The sequence below is a fragment of the Protopterus annectens genome, chromosome 1.part0 (genome assembly GCF_019279795.1).
Source record: "Protopterus annectens isolate FY-2018-M chromosome 1.part0, PAN1.0, whole genome shotgun sequence".
NCBI classification, from domain to species: Eukaryota; Metazoa; Chordata; order Ceratodontiformes; family Protopteridae; genus Protopterus; species Protopterus annectens.
This window is the reverse complement of record NC_056725.1, coordinates 596,579,436-596,600,318: the sequence shown is the minus strand read 5'-3', so window position 1 is coordinate 596,600,318 and position 20,883 is coordinate 596,579,436. Positions and strand designations below refer to the sequence as shown.

At 41.3% G+C, this 20,883-nt stretch overlaps 1 protein-coding gene across 1 annotated transcript in view; it reads right to left on the bottom strand.

Annotated features, from left to right (window-relative positions):
• MARK1 (microtubule affinity regulating kinase 1) overlaps window positions 1–20,883 on the bottom strand; it is a 2,314,196-nt gene that overhangs the window by 949,650 nt on the left and 1,343,663 nt on the right. Inside the window, exons 8-9 of the mRNA XM_044061667.1 lie at window positions 1,286–1,522; window positions 1,081–1,200 (exon numbers count right to left, since the gene is read on the bottom strand). Of these exons, the coding sequence (XP_043917602.1) occupies window positions 1,081–1,200; window positions 1,286–1,522 (357 nt within the window). The remainder of the gene's footprint in view (window positions 1–1,080; window positions 1,201–1,285; window positions 1,523–20,883) is intronic.

The following is a 20,883-nucleotide window of genomic DNA, read 5'->3' as shown; positions in this document are numbered from 1 at the left end:
CTACTTCCAGAAGGTTAGATTTAGTGTCTGAGTTACATCAGCTATTAAAGGTTTGCTGCATGTTAGCAAAAATAGATCACAGATATACAGACATGTAAGTTTATATGTTTTTGCTCTAAATGCCAGTATGGAAGTTTTTTTTCCCCAAAGCTGTCAAATGCACAGCAGTGAGTCATTTAGCATAGGGCTTGAAGCAGGCACAACCTCAAAACTTCTATCCCCATCCAAATAAAAAAATAGAGTATACCACAGGAATTTTACAAACTAATGTGTGTGTTATGTACCATGTATAATCTGTCAGTTTTTTGGGGGGGCATGGGGTTAAGTATCGGAAGAAACAGTGACAGAAGAAAAGGCATCCTCTAAAGCTCCTAACATGGAGGTATAGCAACTTGTTTTAGGGAATCTATGCTTAAGTAATTCATAATTCTTCCCATCTCAAATATTCATTACTGAAATTGTATCCAACAAGAATATTTCTTTATTTTAAGAGTCTAATAATAGCAGAATGCCTTCTTGTTCTGACACACATGGAGGTGAGGAACATAAATTTGAGGTACAGTCCAGACCCTCAACATCAGATTCCAAAAGACCACGTTCTTCTGAAGAGAAAATCTTTTTCTCTTAACCAGGGTAGATGTTGGAATTAAACAGATCTGTGCAAAATTATACCATTCTTCCTGGGAAGTCCTTCTGCACAGAGGGGGTTGAAGATAGGAATAATTGTTTAGTTTTTTTTTTTGTGCGTCTCCTCTGTTCGAGTTTAGGTGGGAAATCGAAAGGCTGGAACTCCATTAGGGGCTAGGCATGGTCTTCCCTCACCAGTACTTGGTGAATGCCTTCACACTCAAGAGAAAATAATGTGTTTCTTCCTTCTTGGTAATATTAGCCTGATGTATGCAAACAGACCTCTCTATGTCTGATATATCAGTCATACTGTGAAGTATTTTACAGCAACAAGACAAACATGTATCTCTTGAAAACTGAAAGAAACATATTAAAACATAGTAATAAATAAATCTGTTTAGAGACTGCATACATTAAGCAAAACTGCAGAGATTAAAAACATACAGTACTCACTTCTAAGCTTCCCCTTTTGGTTGGGTTTAGTACTAATAGTTTTTTAAGGAGGTTTTCACAATCCGTTGACATGTAGAATGGAATGCGGTATTTCCCACGCAACACTCTCTCCCTTAGTTCCTGTAAGAAAACAAAAGCATGGTAATTTTATATTCCACTTAAGCCGTGGCCTGTATTAAAATCACAAAAGTACGCATTACGTTACCTTTAAATTCTGACCATCAAAAGGCAATGATCCACTGACTAACGTGTAAAGTATTACACCAAGGCTCCACACGTCAACCTCTGGACCATCATACTTCTTTCCTTGAAAAAGCTCTGGAGCAGCATATGGGGGACTACCACAAAACGTGTCCAGTTTGTTACCAGTTGTAAATTCATTACTAAAACCAAAATCTGCTATTTTAATGTTCATGTCTGCATCAAGAAGCAAATTTTCTGCCTAAAAATAAAAAAAAACAAACAAAAAAAAAATGTTAAGTAGAAAATACAATTAACTGTAGAGTTCAGCATTCTACTACAGCCATACCTCAAGCAGTAATGCATGCCCAATCCCATTTTAAAGTACTTTGTTACATCAAACTGCAAATTTGCACATTTTTAATGCTGGTAATATAAATAAAACCTTGTTTGCACATCATTTTTCATATCGCAGATACAGACTGTGAAGTGACCAAATGAATCTCGCTGTATAACACAGTTTAAGAGGTATTTAAGGCAAGAGCATATTCTGCTATTCTGGATGCACACAGTAATGCAACTATTCTACAATTACTCAGGTGAAAACCCAACAGGCAGAATGCTAATCATACTTATAGCTTGCAATAATGAATGCGAGTTCTAATTCTAGCTTTCCTTTAAATGCCTGAAAATAGGCAGTGACTATATTCTCAAGGCAGAAGTTCTATAGACTCGAGTGCCCTTCTGCATGAATGGTTTTGCATTCTCTCTACTGTCCACCCACACCACCCCTGCTCCAACTGAAAGCCCAGATTCTAATTTTGCCTGCAATCATTTCCATATTCTACAACCACTCTCGGCACCTCTGCCTTGTAGTTTTAAAATTAAAGTAGATTAAGGACCGTATTTTATTGAGCTGTCTAATGTCATGCACAGATCAAATCAGCATTTAATTGTCAAACTCTCTCAAAGTAATTCATATTCCTATGTTCTAGAAAGTACACTTAGAAATGATACTAAACATAAGATGATTCCTGTCATCTACAGTAATTATTATTAGCAGAATCCATGCCAATTTGGTATTTGTATCCATTTTTTTTCTTCTAACACTGCCATCTGTTTTTAATACCCAACAAACCATAACCCAAGTTTACTTTCACTCTGCCTTATAATAAATAACGATTGGAATGCACTCAAGTTAATGTGCATTTGAACAGACTTAGCTGGGTTACTACCCAATACTTGGAACACTTAAATACGGTCCACTGGAGACAGGGTGTCAGCAAGCATAAGCTATGTCCACTACAATGTACATATAGTCAGCAGGAGGGGGCAGAAAACACAGGGAAACAAAAGTTTCACTTTTTAATTTCACCATATACATTAAAAAAAATAAAAAACTGTATTTTGTTACCTTACCCTTCCACAAAAAGGACAGTCTGTTTTCTAACAATATAATGGATGGCAAATAGCTACCAAACCACTTGTAGCCTACACTTCTTAAAGAGCATTTTCTTTTGGTTTAAAGTGGGGAAGGCAGCAGAGAAAAACAATCTGTCCCGGGTGTGGAATTGAAACTGTATGGGTTACTATACCGGGGGGGGGGGGGGGTCATAGGTGAATACTAGGCTAATGGTCCTGAAGGGCCACTTTAAGCCTAGCCAATATCAAGAGTGTTGCTTGTCTAGTCAGGATGACGTAATGACGTAGACTAACATTGTGGGTTCTGTTCAAGCAGTGTTATTATATACAAACAAATATACAAAATAGTTGTCTCATGCATAAATGTTCACATTCTGGCTAAACTAATAAAATGGCATGGAAGCTAGCACGTGTCTGCTATTTGTATATGCACGTTCAGGTCTTAGAAATGCTTCTTAAATGTACAGCACATGTTATTCTACATCCTCCCTCTAAGAAATGACACTGACAACACTGGCTGACATGCTATAAGTACAAAGTAGTTTTCCATTATGCAATTATACATATATATACACATACACACACACACACACACACATATATATATTTATATAATATATATATTTATGTGCGCATGTGCACACACACACAAAACTATGTTCAAGTTGCTGTGTATCTCACACTGGGTCTGGACATATGACCAAATCGTGTGACATTTACATTGGAATTGGATTTAGCAACTGGGATTGTGTCTGCTGAATGTTCAGCCTTAGGGACGTTATGATGATCATCAGAAATGGTAGTGGGAATCAAGACACTTTCTCGAACAGGAACATTGCTGCGATAACAGTTCTGATACAGGAAGTAGATGTCTGTGATTTCTCCTGTACTCCACACCCTCAGATTTCACAAGACAGGATCTCGGCTCTTCACATATATTTGTTACTTGACTAATCCGGTTGAAACTTTCACCATTTATATCCTCTTGTGTCTCCTTATTTCAATAACAAAGAAATCTACTCTCTGAGGCAAGAAAAACGGATGTAATGGCGTCAGCTGCATGATGTCAGGGATATAAAACATGCAGCCGACGCCATTACATCAGTTTTTCTTGCCCCAGATGTCAGGTGCCCCCTAATGGGAAGCAATTAAATATAAAAGTACAAAGATATACCTCCAACAAAAAAAGCAAATACACCAAAAAGGCTTTTAAGCATAGTAAAGGAAAGTAGAGGTATAGTCAAAAGAAATTAGGGGGCTGGAGGGAGGGTAACCAGGACTGCAACAGTGAATACACTCGAACATCTACATTTATGGTAAGTGTACACAACTGTACTATGTTCTTCGTGTTTCACTGTTGCAGTCATTACACTTGGGTAGATTCCCAAAGCTATGCTTGGGAGGAGGAATTTAGATAGCATTAGGGCCAGCTATAAGGCCCTGCAAGACTGCAGTGGCAAAGCCAGCTCTGGATTTAGAGAAAATTGGAAAATGATAATGCTTGGTGAAAGTATGTACAGAACTCCAGGTAGCAGCTTCTAGGATGGTAGGGATGCCTCTGAGAAAGGCTGTAGACGTAGATGCAGCCCTGGTAGAGTGAGGCCTGATCCCCTGGGGGATAGGTTTTCCATGGTGCTTATAGAAGAAATGAATGCCCAAATGTAATGACTGCACCAGTGAAACACGAAGAATATCAAGAAGAAAGTACTCTATCAATGTCGTTTGCCAGAGAAGTCCAAAATACTAATCCTCTCACTCTTCTTTTGGTAGCTTTGGAACCTAGGTGACCACGACGCCAAATCTGGATGTATTCTTGTACGGAATCAGGACCAACAATTTTAGGACCTTTGAAAATAATGCCATCTTCCATCAACATCTCATCTCTGTAAGGAAAGTAGGGCTGCACTTCAGGTGGTACACTAAATTGTTTTTGACGGCCATCCAACACTGATGTATTGGTTGAGCTTTTGCAAAATTGGATCAATCTCAATACTGACTCTTAGCTCAAGTCTTGTGGTGGAAAAATTATGCACTTCCATGAAATCAAAGTCAAAATGTTCTGCGTCAAGCTGATCCGCTGTATTTCTAGTCGATTTGGATAAAGTATCAGCCATATAAAGTTGTTTATCTTTTGTACAGACCATTTTGAAGTTGTACTTTTGCAATTTAAGCCTCATTCTCTGCAATCTTGCTGGAGCTGAATGTATAGGCTTCTTTAAAATAGTAACCAGAGGTTGATGACCAGTTTCAATCTAAATATCACTACTGTAGATATAATCATGTAACTTGGAACATGCGAATACTATTGCCCAAAGTTCTTTCTCAATCTGAGCATAATGCATTTCAGTTTGGGCAAGTGTTCTAGATGCATAGGCTACTGGTCTACCCTCAAGAATAACTGTGCCAAGACCAAATTTTGAAGCATCACAGGAAAGAGTTACTCATTTGTTGACATCATAGTATCTTAATGTAGGTGGAGTAACAATTTTCTGCTTAAGGTCTTCAAATGCTTTCTGGTGATGTTCTAACCATGACCATGTAACATTCTTATGTGTTAGCTCTCTCAAAGGTGCTGTCAACTCACTGAAGTCTGGTATAAACTTGCCTAAATGACCATACCAAGAATACGTTGCAGAGCTTGTGCATTATGTGGTGCTGGGATCTCAAGGATGATTGGTTGCATGCTTGGATGGGTCTGGTCTCAAGCCAATGCTAGTAAATAAATGACCTACATATGTAACTCTTGGTAGTCTGAATTTGCACTTTAGACAGTTAAGCTTTAAGTTCACTTTAGGTGCTCTGTCTAGACCTCTCAGGATTTCTGTCAAGTTCTGCTTCACCATTGTCTCCGACTAACAAATCATCTACTATTTTGGCACAAGGATAGCCTGAAAAACTTTGCTCCATTTTACACTGAATTTATTCCAAATGGCATTCTAAGAAATCTGTATCTTCCAAATGGGGTACCGAATGTAGTCAGTAATGAAGATTTGCAATCAAGCATTACTTGCCAAAATGAACACTCTGCATCTAAGACAGAAAAAAACAGTGGCATTTGTTATTAGAGCTGCGACTTCTTTGTATGCATGAGATGATGCAGTCTTTTCAATGCTTTGCTTAAATCTCTTGGGTCAATGCATATTCTGATTTCGTCTGAGCCGTTTTTGTGAGATGCTACCATGGCTGAATCCCATTTGGTAGGTTCTGTAACCGGACAAATTACACCTTGCTGCACCATTTTGTCCAACTGAGCTTTGACTTTATGCTGCATAGCTATCGGAACTTTTCTTGCTGGTCTGACTACTGGACTGATCTCTGGGTCTAACTACATAAAATACACAACTGGAAGTTTGCCCAACTTGTCACTGAAAACATTAGCATACTCCGAAAAAATTGGGTTAGTGAAGCTGGAACTGGGACATGAGCTTATTCGATTAACTTCTTTGGTAAAATAAAGCAGATTCATTCTTAAACTGTCTCTGAGACCCAATAATGACTGCACAGGTCTTCAGAACTACATAGAATAAGCAATAACAGTTCTTGGCCACAACATGAAAGCACTGCTGAGCCTACGGTTTGAATTTCTTTACCTCCATAAGCTACAAGTTTTGCACAATTGGTCACATTTTGTTGTTTACCAGCTCGCACTTTAGCAAATGTATCTGCTGACATAACATCACACTTTGAATCAGTGCCTACTTTGAGTTCAGTAGATTTACCATTTATCTGGACAATATAAAACACTTCATTCGATGCCAATAAATCTACTGCATCAATCTTTTCAACAATCACTGATACACCATCTACATAGAAAGCAGACTGTTGCAGTTCAACTTGATCAATTTGCTTTTTTGAATGACCACTCTTTATAACAGTGTGAGGCTTGCTTGATTTGCAAAATTTTTGAAAATGATTAAATTTTTTACATTTATGGCATCACTGACCAAATGCTAAGCACTTTTCTCTTTTAGACTCACGGTTGGCACCACAATTGTGGAAGTTGGGTTTTGCCGATTCACACTTGTATGGCACTGAGCATGCTCCTCTAACTTAACTAGTCTTAGAACTTGCTGGAAGATTGTGGGTTTTTCCTTGCCACACCTGCAGGGGCTACAGCTGCCATGAACTTAAGCCTGTTTCTGCCTGCCACATGTTGCATACTGTCTACATTTGCTCTGGGGCCTGCTGAAACCATGCTCTTTTCACTAGCAAGCATATTTGTGCGCCTTTCTGTAACTTCATGAATTTGACAAATCTCAACAGCTTTGCGCAGTGTTAAATCACTGTCTTGAAGCAAAATCCTTCTTACAGCAGAATTATTAACACACAAGCCTGTCCCCTTTATTAACTCATCTTTCAAGTCACCAAACTTGCACATTTTATCTTTATTTCTCAGGTCAGTAATATAAGCTGTAAAAGTTTCTCCTTGCTTTTGATCTCTCTTGTGTAAAACAAATATCTCTCTAATGTAACACTGGTCTGGGGGTTGCACATTTCTCTAAATTTGCACTTCAAACACTTGGGGTCTTCCCTTTATTCAGCCTGTACAATAACATGATGATTTTCCCCTTCATACAATACTGGTGTATATAAAAGTGAATGCTCTCTTTCTATGGCCTATGACCCTGCTATATTTAGCAAAATGAATGCCATGGTGCATGCATCTTTATCGGAATTAGCTGCTTGTATGAATATATCATACTTTTGCTCAAATATTCTCTGCAACATTCTGATCAAATGTTAAGTGGTAGCGGTTTTCAAAAAACTTCTGCCACATTAATAGAGCAAAGTGAAGACTTTGACAGTATGTATGCATACACACACACACCTGTGCATATGCCTGAAATTTAATGGCAGTACATGTAACTATGCCCAATAGCACAACAAGCCTCTGTATAACTGAATTTTGGGAAATATGTTTTTCAGGCCTTGTAATACTCTTGAAATCACCTCTTATCAGTGTAAGAAACATTTCAAATAACTGCAATGTGAGAATAAACTGGATGGAAGAAGCTCAGAGCAAGAAACATTTTGAAGTAATTGCACTTTGTGAATAAACAGTACACAGCACAATGAAATTTCCCCAAAATGGCTGCACTTTGCTAAACTCTGTATAGTGCAAGAAAACACACTGTAATGGCGTCACTCTGCAAAAAGACACACCCAGCACAAGAAACTTTCTGAAATGGCTAACTAACTGCACTTTATGAAATAGTGGCACTTTGCACACAGCAAACTCTTCAGAATAAATGCACAGTAATAAACACACACTGTAAGCACGTTTGCAAATGACACTTCAAATAACTCTAGTTATACTATTCAGAGCTCCAATCAATGCAAAGTAGTATTTCATGCCAAAACACAGTAATTCGCCAAAAAACATGCAGTCACCTTGCTTTATTTATACTTAATGTGCCCTTTTTGCCCCTTGTTATATTCATTTTGCTCATTTAATCTCTTTTCATGCCCATTATATTTTCTTGTGCTATTTTTAACTTTAAACATGCTTGTTTTACGTTAAACATGCTCGCTTTGCAATTCTGACAATTCTGAACCTTTTATGTGCTTTTCTGATGCTCGTCTCATCAAATACCTTAATTGCAAACATTTTGTTTAATTAAACTTTTTATGCTTCTTGTTTGCTTAATAAACTTTTTTGTGCTATTTGTTTGCTTAGTAATGCATTTTATACCCTTGAAATGCTCTGTTTTATCTTTCTTATAAAATAAATAATTTGTGCAAGTTTTTATTACCTTTAATTCATTTCTGGCCCTTTTTTGCATTCGGTTCACTTAGCTTGCCTTCACTGTTAATTCTGCAGCTCATGGCTCTGAAAAGCAGTCTCTGGAATCCCAGTTCTGACACCATGTTGCTCATCTAGTCAGGATGAAGTAGACGACATTGTGGGTTCTTGTTCTGTGCAGCTTTATTATATACAAACTAGTTGTCTCATGCATAGATGTTCACATTCTGGCTGTACTCACAAAATGGCACTGAAGTTAGCACATGCCTGGTATTTATATATGCATGTTCAGGTCTTAGAAATGCTTCTTAAAGGTACAAAACATGTGTTACTCTATACAGAGGTTAGAGTCAAAACTGGTACCTTATGTCTAGGAGGTGAAGACAATGCAGTTATGTACACTTACCATAAATGTAGATGTTAAGAGTATATTTATTGTTGCAGTCGTACCCGATGGGGTTTCCTGCCATCAAAGCCCTTGGACAGCCCACCTACCAGAGAATTTTCTCCTCATCCTGAAACTGGCAGATACCCTGACCAACATCAAGACATCTGGGTATAAAGGGAGTCAGTCGGCACCATAACCACAGTACTTTCTTGCCCCCAGCAGACAGGAGCCTCCCAGCAGGTCTCCAAGGTTAAGGGCATAAACTCAAACTCTAGAGTATGTGCAGAGGAAGGGGGAACAACCTGCAACTTGAGAGACCAGCAATGCCTATCCCATATGCAAGAGGGGAAGGAGGGAGGGAAAGAATATTGCACAAGTGAATACACTCAAACATTTACATTTATGGCATGTGTACACAACTGTACTAAGTTATTCGTGTATCACTGTTGCAGTCATAACAGATGCAATAACTTCAAAAGCTGAAAGGAGAGTTGAAGGAAATATTAAAGAGAGGAAAATGATGCCCTGCATGACAGCAGTGGTAAACTGCACTTTGAACTTACAGCGGGTTGGAAGGTGATGATGTTTGGTGAAGGTATACGCAAAGGTCCAAACAATGACTTCCAAAATGCTCTTAGTGGCCACCCCTTTTAGAAAAGTTGTAGATGTAGCAGTAGCCCTAGTGGAGTGTGACTTCACAGGGTCTGAAGGCTTCTTTCCATGATGGCTGTTGAAAAACATGATACAGTGGGAAATACATTTTGGAGATTGTTTAGAAACTTGTCTCCCCTCAGAGCTACAGGTAAAGGCCACAAAAAGCTTGTCAGATTTCATGACATTCTTTGTTCTGTCCAAGCAGTAACATAGTTGCCAATACACATACAAACTATGGAGGATTCCTACCATCCCCTTGTTTTGAGGGTTAGGAAGATAAGTAGGCAAGTGAATGATTTGATTTAGAGATATCTCCGTAACCATATTAGGCATAAAGGAAGGGTCCTACGAAAGACACTGCTTGTGTGGAAAGTGATGAAAGGTCCACACACATAAGGCCCTGAAGCTCGGAATCCCTTCTAGCTGAAGTAATGGCTAGTAGGAAAGATGTCTTCCGGGTCAGGAATTTAATATCAGCAGTGGCAGCTGGCTGAAGAGGTGGGAGGTGAGCTTCACCAGAATGAAATTGCGATCCTATGGGGGAACACGAGATTTCCTTGTGGGTCTAATGTAAATAACCCCTCTAAGGAAGTGTTTCATGAGAGGACGGGAGAAGAGAGAGGGGTTATGAATGCAGATAAACAGAAATTGCTGAAGTGTGAATTTCTGTAGAAGAATAAGAAAAAAGTCCTTTTGCAAAAATTCCTGACAAGTATGAAAGGATCAAAGGCATCTGAGCGTGCTGAGGACTCTGTCCCTTTTGTCTGCACTTTATAGTGAATCTCTTCCATTTGGAAGAGTAAGATTTTCTTGTGCTAGGTCTCCTGGCTTGTTTCAGGATGTATAGGACCGGTTTTGTCAATGGGGTGGCCTCTTTCAGGGGGTCAAAGTATCACCCAAGTTATCAATTTGAGTGTGTTCAGGCTGAGGTGTATGATGATGCACTTGTTCTGTGTTAATAGGTCCACTCGCTGGGACAGCAACCATGGTTCCCTCTTGCTTAAACTGATCCATAAGGATACCAGTACTGCCATGGCCAGTCTGGGACCACCAGAATGATCCTTGGCCCTATTTCACCTATCTTCAGCAGCACCATGAGCAGCAAGGGTATTGGGGAGAAGGCATAGAGGAACAGGTCTGCTCAAGGAAAAGAAAAGGCATCTGCCTTCCAGGCTGACCTTGTTTTGGTCCTTGGGCAAAACTATTTCAAGTGAGCATTTTTGTTGGTGGCAAAAACTATCTGTGATACATACCCCATTCTTTGGCTATGGTGAGAAAAACTTCCCGATGTTTTTGAAATGGGAGTCCCATCTGCCGAGTCTGGAAGTTGCTGTAGTGGGCTCCCCAGGCTATTTCCAAGGTATCTGTGGTCAGAGTTTGGTCATGTGGCTGCGACACTTCTGGAAACTTCCAAATCATCACAGCTACAGTGCAAGGAGTGCTTAGCTACTTGACAACAAGAATTACACAACTCTAGCAGTTCCCTCGAGAGGGCATTATTTTCAGTCCCCACCAGTTTTTTCTTCATCTAGTCTAAAATGGCTTCCTGATACTTCACCATATGAAAGTGGCAGATCAAAGCTCTCATAACAAGGGTAGCAGAGGTTTAGCTTTCTTTCCAAACCTGTCCAAGGCTCTGCCTTGTCAGTTGACATGGCATTTTTGGAGGTACTAGCTTTAGCGCTCTGCTGCAGGATTTGTGAAAACGTGTCTGTGGGAATCTAGAACCCTGTAAAATCCATCAGGTTTCTGAGGGGTGGAGGAGGGAGTCAGGTTGCAATGAAGAATCCAGCAAGACATCCACTACTACTAAGATTGGAGGAATGGCAAGAGGTTTATGCTCCGGAAGACTAAGAAATTCCCTAGCCCTCCCTCTTGGATTTAACCCATTTAAAGTGTTCCCTCAGGGTAGGTAAGGCCATCCCAAAGGAAATGTCTGGGGCGGGGGATCTGAGGCAAGGTTCTCCTCAGAATCTGAATCCCCATAGGAAACAACAGATAAACTTTCATCAAAGGTAGATTCATCATCATCTTCAGTCTCAAAAGAATCAGAAGACTCCTAGGAGGAAATATCCTTTTTCTTTGCCAGGATAAGATTCAGGGGCAGAACTAGGGAGAGACGGGCATCAGGATTGGATAATGGAGATCATATCTTCAGCCAGCCTAACTAGGTCTTACTGATAGGCCTGTGTTTTTGGAGTGAAAGCCTGTACCTCCTTGAGTGGAGCAAGCTGGATGCAGGCTTTTTAAGTGGGGCCTTATGCTTAGGTCTGAGAGTAACTGTCTGCACTAGGGCTGGGATACAGACAGTCAAATCTGAATGAAGGTGAACCAAGGTAATCTCCTGATGATGAGACACTCCGGATACCCCTTCATTGCTGAGGGGACCCAGTGGTCTATCGGATTCCAAATGGGTCTAGGTAGAGGCCTGTGCTGCAACCTCAGTCGTAGGAGGGGACTACAAAGGGACCTCACCTTCCTCGATGATCACAAGTTTAAATGGACTGCAAATAAGTGTTGCCTGGTACCCTAACTTTTGGTTGCTTTACCTTTTTATGCCTAGGATGATCAACCCTAGCTCAACCGACAGATGACATAGCATGCAAAGGCCCTAGTGACTCAAAGTGCTTAACTAAAATCTCAGTCTTACACTCGATTGTTCTCCTATTAAAGTGAGCATAGAACTGACAATTAGGAACATCATGTTCTGAGCCCAAACAAGTTACACAAAAGGAATGAAAGTCCCGGTACGGTATCTGTTTGCCACAGTGGAGACAGTTATTAACTTTCTCTGACATTAGTTGAGAAACACATGAGAAGTTCCACAAATGGGTACTTGGCTTTAGACGTCTTCTTTCTCTGGTACAGATAGGCCGACATACCGCATAGCATGCTGCTTCAGGCTCTAATGGTAAGAACGAACTGAGGTTATAGCACCAGCTGACTCCCTTTATACCCAGACATCTTGAGATCAGTCAAGGTATCCGATGGCTTCAGGAGGAGGAAGAAAAAATTCTCTGGTAGTCAGTCTAGCCAAAGGCTTCCACTGTAGGAAATCCCATCAGTTATGACTGCAACAATGAAACATGAACATCTTAAACATTATGGCAAACTCACCTGTGAATTGCACATTTGACTACCTGCAGGTTTATTATGGGGTTGCATTGATTTATCAAGAAATACGCTGCAGGTGAAAAATTAATCCATTTGGTTGTTTCTTTTTTCCCCGTATGTGCATGGCACTGCTGCCAATTCCAAGTCCACCCACTGGTTTGCTCCATTTGTCTTTTTTCTTTTTAAACTTGCTGAACTGCCAGATTTAACCCACAATCGACTAACTTGTCCTACAAATTTTTGCTGCATCTTTGCTAGTAGTACTCATGTCCTGTAACCAGAATATATAATTCTTCCTTTACAGAGCTGAAGAGCCAAGCAAAAGAGAGAGAGAGAAAGAAAATTGCAATAATGTTTTTGTTTTTAATTTCTGTAACAAGACAAACAGCTAGATAGCTTAGGCAATGTGTCAGGGGTACCACTGTCCAATCCGGTCATTGAATTTGCTTCCTTTACATGTTTGGGTTGAGCACAAAAAACATGAAAATTTAATAGCTCTCAGCTGCTCCTAGTTTCACAGAATGATCCTGATTGTTGCCTTATAGTTTTACATGGTTACTTGTAAAATGTGTGGGTTTCTGTACAATCTTCCTGGATTGCAGTCACACAATAGTCATTTTAACTGCAATCTAATATAAGAGCAGTTACTCTAGCAGAAGTATTTAAAATCTCTTAAAAAGATGTGCACATGTATTTATATACAGAAATAAATCTATACACACACACACACAAATGTATACATATACAAACATGTGTAGAAGCCCATACTGGCTATGTTATGTTTGAAATCACCACTGAGGGAGATATGAAAGAGAGAGACTGCATTCAAGAGGAGGGACAGAAGTGGGAGAAAGTGACATGGGTAGATACTGGTGGAAAATGGAAGGAAGGATGAAATAACTTCAGTGAGGTCCTGGTGTTGGATGTTTCTGCGTATGTTTCTACAATGGTGAAAACACTAATAACATGTGTGTTATACATTTCATGACCAGACACCAGTTCACTTTAATTGGCATACAATTACTACTGTTGTGGTAAAAGGCTTGCAACATAACTGACAGAAGTTGGAATTGAAAGGATGAAATGGGTTATGGCAACATTGGAGAAATTGTTAACATGCCTGTTGAGATTAGATATAGGAAGGTGAAGAAAGGAAATACAAAAAAGAGATTACTTGACGGAGCAGTGCTAGCAGCAATAACATGTAAAATGGAAAGAGACTTTGGTTATCATAAATTAGGATGGAATGTCAGTGTCTGAAGGTAATGAGGAGGGACTTGATATACTGGCGTACCTAAGAAACACATGCTCATGCTGGCCATCTCTTTAGGCAGTTGGGTAGGTACTCATTTCGTGTTATATGCATTTTGGAAGCATCTTCTCAACAAAGACATATAGAAAATGAACACTCCTCAGAAGGCAACCAGTACGGTTCAGGGCATGCACCAGAGGGGGCTTATACATCACATGCAATTAATATGTACAACTTAAGAAGAGAGGAGATGATGCATGTAGAACATGTCAAGCTTCAAGAAAAGCATCAAAGTCCAGAACAAAATTTTTGAGAGAGAAAAAAACTATGCAAGAAACACAGGAATACAATCTGAAAAAAAAATTGAAGCATGAGGTCATGCTTTTTTTTTTTTTCCATAAAACAAAACTGACCAACATGTACGTAGATTTCCAGGAATTTATCAGTCTTCTTCGTGCATTCATATAACTTTTTATGCAACAATGCAGTGGTTCTAGCTTATTAAAAGTGTTTTTTTGAACTAACTTGTGAACACTGGTAATCATATGTAAATTTGTATTTTCTATACTGGAGATTAGAGTAGATTAACATTATAGGTATTCCAAAACCACAGAATCATATGACCATTCACAACTTGCTAGTACCCCCACACGCTGCACCTTCTTTCTTCGAGAGGGCCATACCAAGTCAATTCCAGAGTAAATCTGGAGAAACCCAGATGTGCAGTTTCTGTGATGTACTGTGGTTTACAGAGGGGCAATAAGGTAATTTATTTTAGAAGATATTGCAACTGTTGTCTTGAAGTGTTTTCAGCCTTTCTGACATGAATCCTATGACGCATTTTCTTTAGCAGTAAGTGAATTAGAAATTTCCGATCAAGAACTCACTCAATCTTTTTTGAATACGTTAATAAGCAATGTTGCAGCAAGCTGTACAGATTACTTTCACAATGAGAATGGCTAGGGTGAATTTCTTAGTTGCCTGACTTTGGCTTTGCTTACTGAAGTGTGTGCATAGGCGCCATAGCTCTCAGCTGCTGCCTTATAGTTTCTGTCTGCTTCTCGTAAAATTGATGGTTTTCTGGTAAATGTTTGACAATTTCAGTCACTAAAAATTATAGACATTAGAGCACAGCTCTCACCTCTTACCTGCAGAATGTGCAATCAGGGACTTCCAGAGACATTTTAAAAATATATGTATTTGCACTACTAACTTTGAGAAGTTGACGGAGTAAGAGAATGTGTACAGACATGCATTTTCTGAAGTAAAAGTAGTCAATAAATCCAAATTGTCCATTTATAAACCCTAATTATTATTACTAAATGTAATCCACCACCTTTTCTCCCAAAACTGGCAGCTGTTAGGTGGAATTAAGAGGGACAGAACAAAATTTTGAACCAAAATAAGGATGTTTCTAAAAGTTTGGGATAGCAGAGAAATATGCATTTCGGCTACAGACTCAATATCCTCCAAGAAAAGGTTGGTAATTTGGTACCTATTCTTCTAGCAAATTCTTAGTATATAAAATAAATATTCAAAAAGTTGTCCCTTTGCACCTCAATATTCTTTGGCTTTGCCCCTGATGTTTGTACTAAGACAGTAAAGGGAATGCACAAACTTGGGGGGGGGGGCCTCTTCTCATACCATCTTTAACTAGTTCTTGAAGCAACCACTGGCCTGCTCCTCTTTCTTTGAGTGCATGTAAGTTTTTATGTTATGCAGGGACATTATGGAGCTTGGCTTTTAACTTAGTTTCACGCCAAACACTAACTCAATGGCACTTGCACAGGCAGGTATTAGGGGAACTTGAACATGCGCATGTGCTCTTTATCCTTTCTGTTGTCACTGCCCTCGTGGCATGTACTAGCTTATGAATACAAAGATTCTTGCTGTTAGGAGTGTGGTAATCTGTAAGGATTTTTATATATAGGGCAGTACTGTCTGAAGTTGCAAGCATAGGATTTCTATGACTTGTGTGCATGGGAGGTTCTCTTTCTAGCCTTTTAGGTGGGAGAAGGCAGACAGACCAAGATTCTTTACAGAGCTCAATGAAGTATACATGGCTTAATATTTTGTCTATACAAGTAAAAGTCCTGGAAAAACAATCCAGCAGAGTGAGTGTGTGTGTGTGTGTGTGTGTGTGTGTGTGTGTGTGTGTGTGTGTGAAGAAAGCTCCTCATACAACCTGAGGCACTACTCACAAGCCATACCAACTCTCATAACCCCTGGAACCATGCCTCCACAGTACTGTACATGCTTTCATCTCTCAGGCACCTACTCTTTGGCAAGCTCTCCTCATCAAAATTAAGGAAATCAGCACTTATTCCAAATTAAAAATGCATCTCAAAAAGCACCTCTTCATCCAAGCCAAATGCTCCTGCTACAGGCCGGCTTGATTATATATTGCAATGTACTTGTTCAATATAATGTACACCCACATTTTTTCTATGCAATTAATCTGAACTACTCTGTTATTGTTTACATTTCTGTATTATGAAATTTGTCACACAAATGGACATTTGGCCATTGGTTTAGCTAGGTAAAATGCATATATTTATCATTGTTTAGGACTATGTATCAAAAATACTACAGCTGGCGATTGTCAAAAGATATAACCTACTTCTTTCATAGCCAGTGTGGACACAAGATTAATCTTTATAAAAAAAAAAAACAACAATTACACAGTCATCAGTTCAGAACACTCACACGGAGGTACAACAGGAAGAGCAGAAAAGTTTACATGGAGACTTGGCTTAGAGGATTAAGGAGCTATTAGTGAGCCATTTCCTGTGATCCAATGGTGCAAGGTTTGATTCCCTCAGTCTTCATTGCCTGTTTGACTCTGAGCAAGTCACTTAACCAGCCACCGATCCCAGGCTCAGTGTGAAAAAGGTCTAGAGATCACTGCCCTACTTCGGAAAACAAATACAAATAAATAAAATACACTTCAAAAAAACCTTAAGAAAAAAATGGAAGAAATGTTCAGAATAAAATAATAATCTAGTTTTAATAAGCGATCACCAAGTACATACAAGAAATCGAGCACTTTTGTTCATATAATGTTTAACAACAAACTTAAATCATAATTGTGGCTAAAGAAACTACTGGCTTTAAAATCAAATACCACTAATTAATATATTAGTGACATCATATGTTATCTGTTCCATCTAAGAATGCTTTTAACATTTAAATGGCCATTCAAACCTGGGGGCATGTCCGCCCCACGTCTCACATGCCATTTGAATTCCTTGACTTCAGTAAAGGGTTGCAGTCACCAAAAATAGTGAAAACTTTTTCCAACAATGAATTTAAAAACAGAGCACTGAGGGTTACATTTACAGTGTTTTGCATTTTTACAGTACGTTTTCTAATTGCTTGATAATACTTTTTAATCCTGTCACTCAGTTTACATGGCAGAGAGGGGGCACTGCAATCTTAGACACAGTGTCTAACTGGATCCCGATAAACTCCAAATTTTGGGATGGAACCAGATTTGATTTGGGGAGATTCACTGTAATCCTTAACTGGTCAAGCAGTTGAGGAAGGTACTGAAAGGCAGTGGCCAGATGATGCTTTGTGGGAGCTGTGAGGAGTCAGTCGTCGAGGTATGGAAACACTTGCAATTCCTGCAGTCTCAGGTGAGCTGTGACCACTGCCATGCATTTGGTGAACACCTGGAAAGGGGGGGCTGTGATGAGACCAAAGGGCAGTGTCCTGAACTGGTAGTGATTGGCTCCTACTCGAAAGTGGAGATGTCTCCTGGAGTACCTGTCTATTTTTACATGATAGTACGCATCCTGGAGATCCACAGAGAACATCCAATCATCCTTGTGCAAAACCGGCATGATTGACTGAACTGTGACCATTCGGAACTTGGACTTCTTGACAAAGAGACTGAAATCGCAGAGGTCCAGGATTGGACACAGGTCCCCCTTTTTTTTTTTTTGGCAACAAAAAAAGGTGAAAGCAAGCTCCAGATTCTCATTGACCTGGGGGGGGGGGTCTCTTTGACGGCTCTCTTCTGAAGTAGCTTGAGCACTTCTTTCTAGGCTAACTGCCTCTGATGGGGTGGTGCATTGGGGGAGGCATCTCCTGACTGGAGGCAGAGACTGAGAAAAGGGAATAGAATAGCCCCTGAAATAATATAACACCCAGCGATCCTTTGTAGTGTTTGCCAAGGCTAAAAGGTGCAGTGACAAATGACACCCAACTCCCTCCAGGGCAGGACAGTCGGACAGCACTTCAGGAGCACTGCTGAGGCTTCTCAGAGCAAGGTTCCCTGCAGCCATGACTTTGCAGACCCCCTCCCTCTGCCTCTGGGGTGGTGCCTGCCATTGAACCCGCTCCCCTGACCTCTAATGGAGGGGGTCATCCTGAGCATCTGGAAAGGCAGACTGCGACTTACAAAACCACATTTTCCCTGGTCTCTCACTGCACCTTGGAGAAGGAGAGCTAAGAGGAAGAAAACTTGATTCCCACAGCCAAGGTCTTGCCTTCCTGCTCACAGCAGGTGAGAATCTCTGATCGAAGGGCCAAAAATGTAGGTCCATCGAAGGGGGCATTGGTGAAAGATGCCTTAAAGGACTCCACAAAGCTGCAAAGGCACAGCCAGGCGTGATGCCGAATAGCGATGCCTGTGCCGGCCGCATGAAAGGCACCTTCTGTAGCATTGGCAAACAGCCTCATTGATGAATTAGCCAAAGAAGAAAGTGTAGATAGTTTGGGGGACACCTTACTTAGCTCCCTGGCAAATGCCAACTCAGAAAGGGAGGGGGTAAGCTCCTTGACCAAGTCCCTCTATAGTTGGGTGAAATGTGGCAAGTAAAGTGCCCACAGACCAAATGTAGTGGAAGCAAAACCTGCTTTCCATGCCTGTCAATCGCCCGGTATTCAAGGTCAGCGGGATGAACAGACGTACTCTGTTCTGCCAACACTTTCTTAGTGGCAGCAGTTACCACAATTGCATCAACTGGCACACCCTTGGACCAAGAACTGTTTGTCGGATGGTGGACTGAGGAACTTGTCAGCACATTTAGGAATAGGCTTCACAGTATCTAGCTCCTTCTATGCCCTTCTGGCAATAAGGTCTACAAGTTTGTCTGCTTGGGGGAAACCCAGGAGGTAGATGGTCCCGTCCCGAAAGCCTTCAGGAACACGACTCCTCAGAGGATGTGGGAAGGGAAGACCATCTGCCTATAAGCTTGAGGATTTCTAAGATGTCCCCAAAGGATACATCTTCGGGTGGAGATCTGGGGACCCTTCCCCTTCACAGAAGTCCATATCCTCCAAGAGAGACTCCATAAGGGAGTCTAGGTGTCTCCTCTTACACTATCTCTTCTGAGGGACCTCCTCCAGGGGGGTTCAGGGGAGGATTCGGAAGACAGGGAGACACCAAGTGGTGTAGCTCCCGCCTGAAGGCTAGTTTGAGAGGGTCGAGTGGGAACAGGATGAGATGTCTGCTCGGAGGAGGCGGTATCGTCCCTGGATGGCTGGGGAGGAAACTCTCTGGGAGGAATAAGTCCTCTCTACAACTCCGAAAGTCAAAGGGCTGGATGATGCCCCATCTGTACTCCCAGCAGGCAAGCACGTCTGAGAAGCGGGACCAGAGCAAGCCAGCGCCTCCTAGCTTCCAGGTAGTACTGGCCCTGAGCTGTCTAGGGCCAAAGGGCCAAGGGGAAGTGGCAGAGCTGAAAAAAACGGTGCAGAGCCCCCACCCAAGGACTGTGGGGTGACAGGTCATGCCTAGTACCAAACCTACCAAAGAGGAGGCCAGGCAAAGGCAGTCAGGGACTCCAACAGGGTAGGGACAGAAAGGTCTCTAGGGACCCCCGTCTCCTCCCCTGAGTGATCCAGGGCCTGAACGTCCAACACTAACCAAGTCGAACGAGGAGAAGCCAATGAGGGTGTAGAGGATGGAGTCCTGGCCAGATGGGCAGGGGATGCAAAGAACCCCAACGCAATCTGAACCTTGAGGAAGGACCTCATCATCCTGTTCACATCTGTCAGAAGCAAACTCCTGGAAGACCTATAGGAAGACCCACCTGGAGATGGATGCCTGCATCCCAAGGACTTCACCCTCAGAGGAACAACTCCTGTGCTTGGACGCAGAAGGGGATTGCCCCAAGCCAGGAACCTGAGGGGGAGTCCTCTATGATGATCATGGAATCCGACCGCCTTTGATCCATGGTCAATCAAGGATCAGAATGCTTGGATCTCACATGACTCAAATCCACGGAAGCTGGATCCATGTCTGGTCCAGATCTAGCCAGATCCGAAGGCCTCGATCTGGAGATCTTGGATCTGGGAGTAGATTCCCGCGACTTCAAAGTGGAAGCCCTAGATCTGTGGGGAGAGTTGTGGGGCCTAGGACCCAAGGATAATGGATCCAACTTGGTCAAGGCTGAAGTTAGATCTGAGGAACTGGGATCAGACAGCCTCGCCTTTTTAGAGGAGGAAGACTCAGAGAGCAAGTGAGCCTTCCTTTTATGTTCGGAGGGTCGAAGCTTGGCAGAGACTGGGTCAAGGGGCCCTCTTGAGCCAACCCTTTCAAAAGGAACTTGTTTCAGCGCTCAACCAAAGCCCTGGGGTTGAATAGGGTGCAAATGTCTCATTCAACCTCCAGGTGGGTCAGTGCCCAAACAGTAAAGGCACTCCTCATGTGAATCGGACATGGGCATCTTCCGACCGCATGAGGAGCACCTTTTGAAACTAACTGGTTTGTCAGACATAATGGATGAACTTTAAGCCTAAGGGACACGCTCGACTCAAAACCGGGAAAACAAGCAAAGGTCAGAGCCAGAAAACACAGCCGATCACACTACCACTAAGGATTAACACCACAATAAACCACAGAGTACTAAACTAAACCAAAAACCAACTAAGTAACGCCACTACAAAAAGAGCACCAAAACAAACTAAAACACGGAGAAACAAAACGGGAGGGGAGGGACAAACTACTGCAATGAAGACACTCAACTAAAACTCTGACACAGAAAAAAACTTCTGAAAATACAGCTACGTATCCCTGTTGGAGACTCGAGCCACAGAATC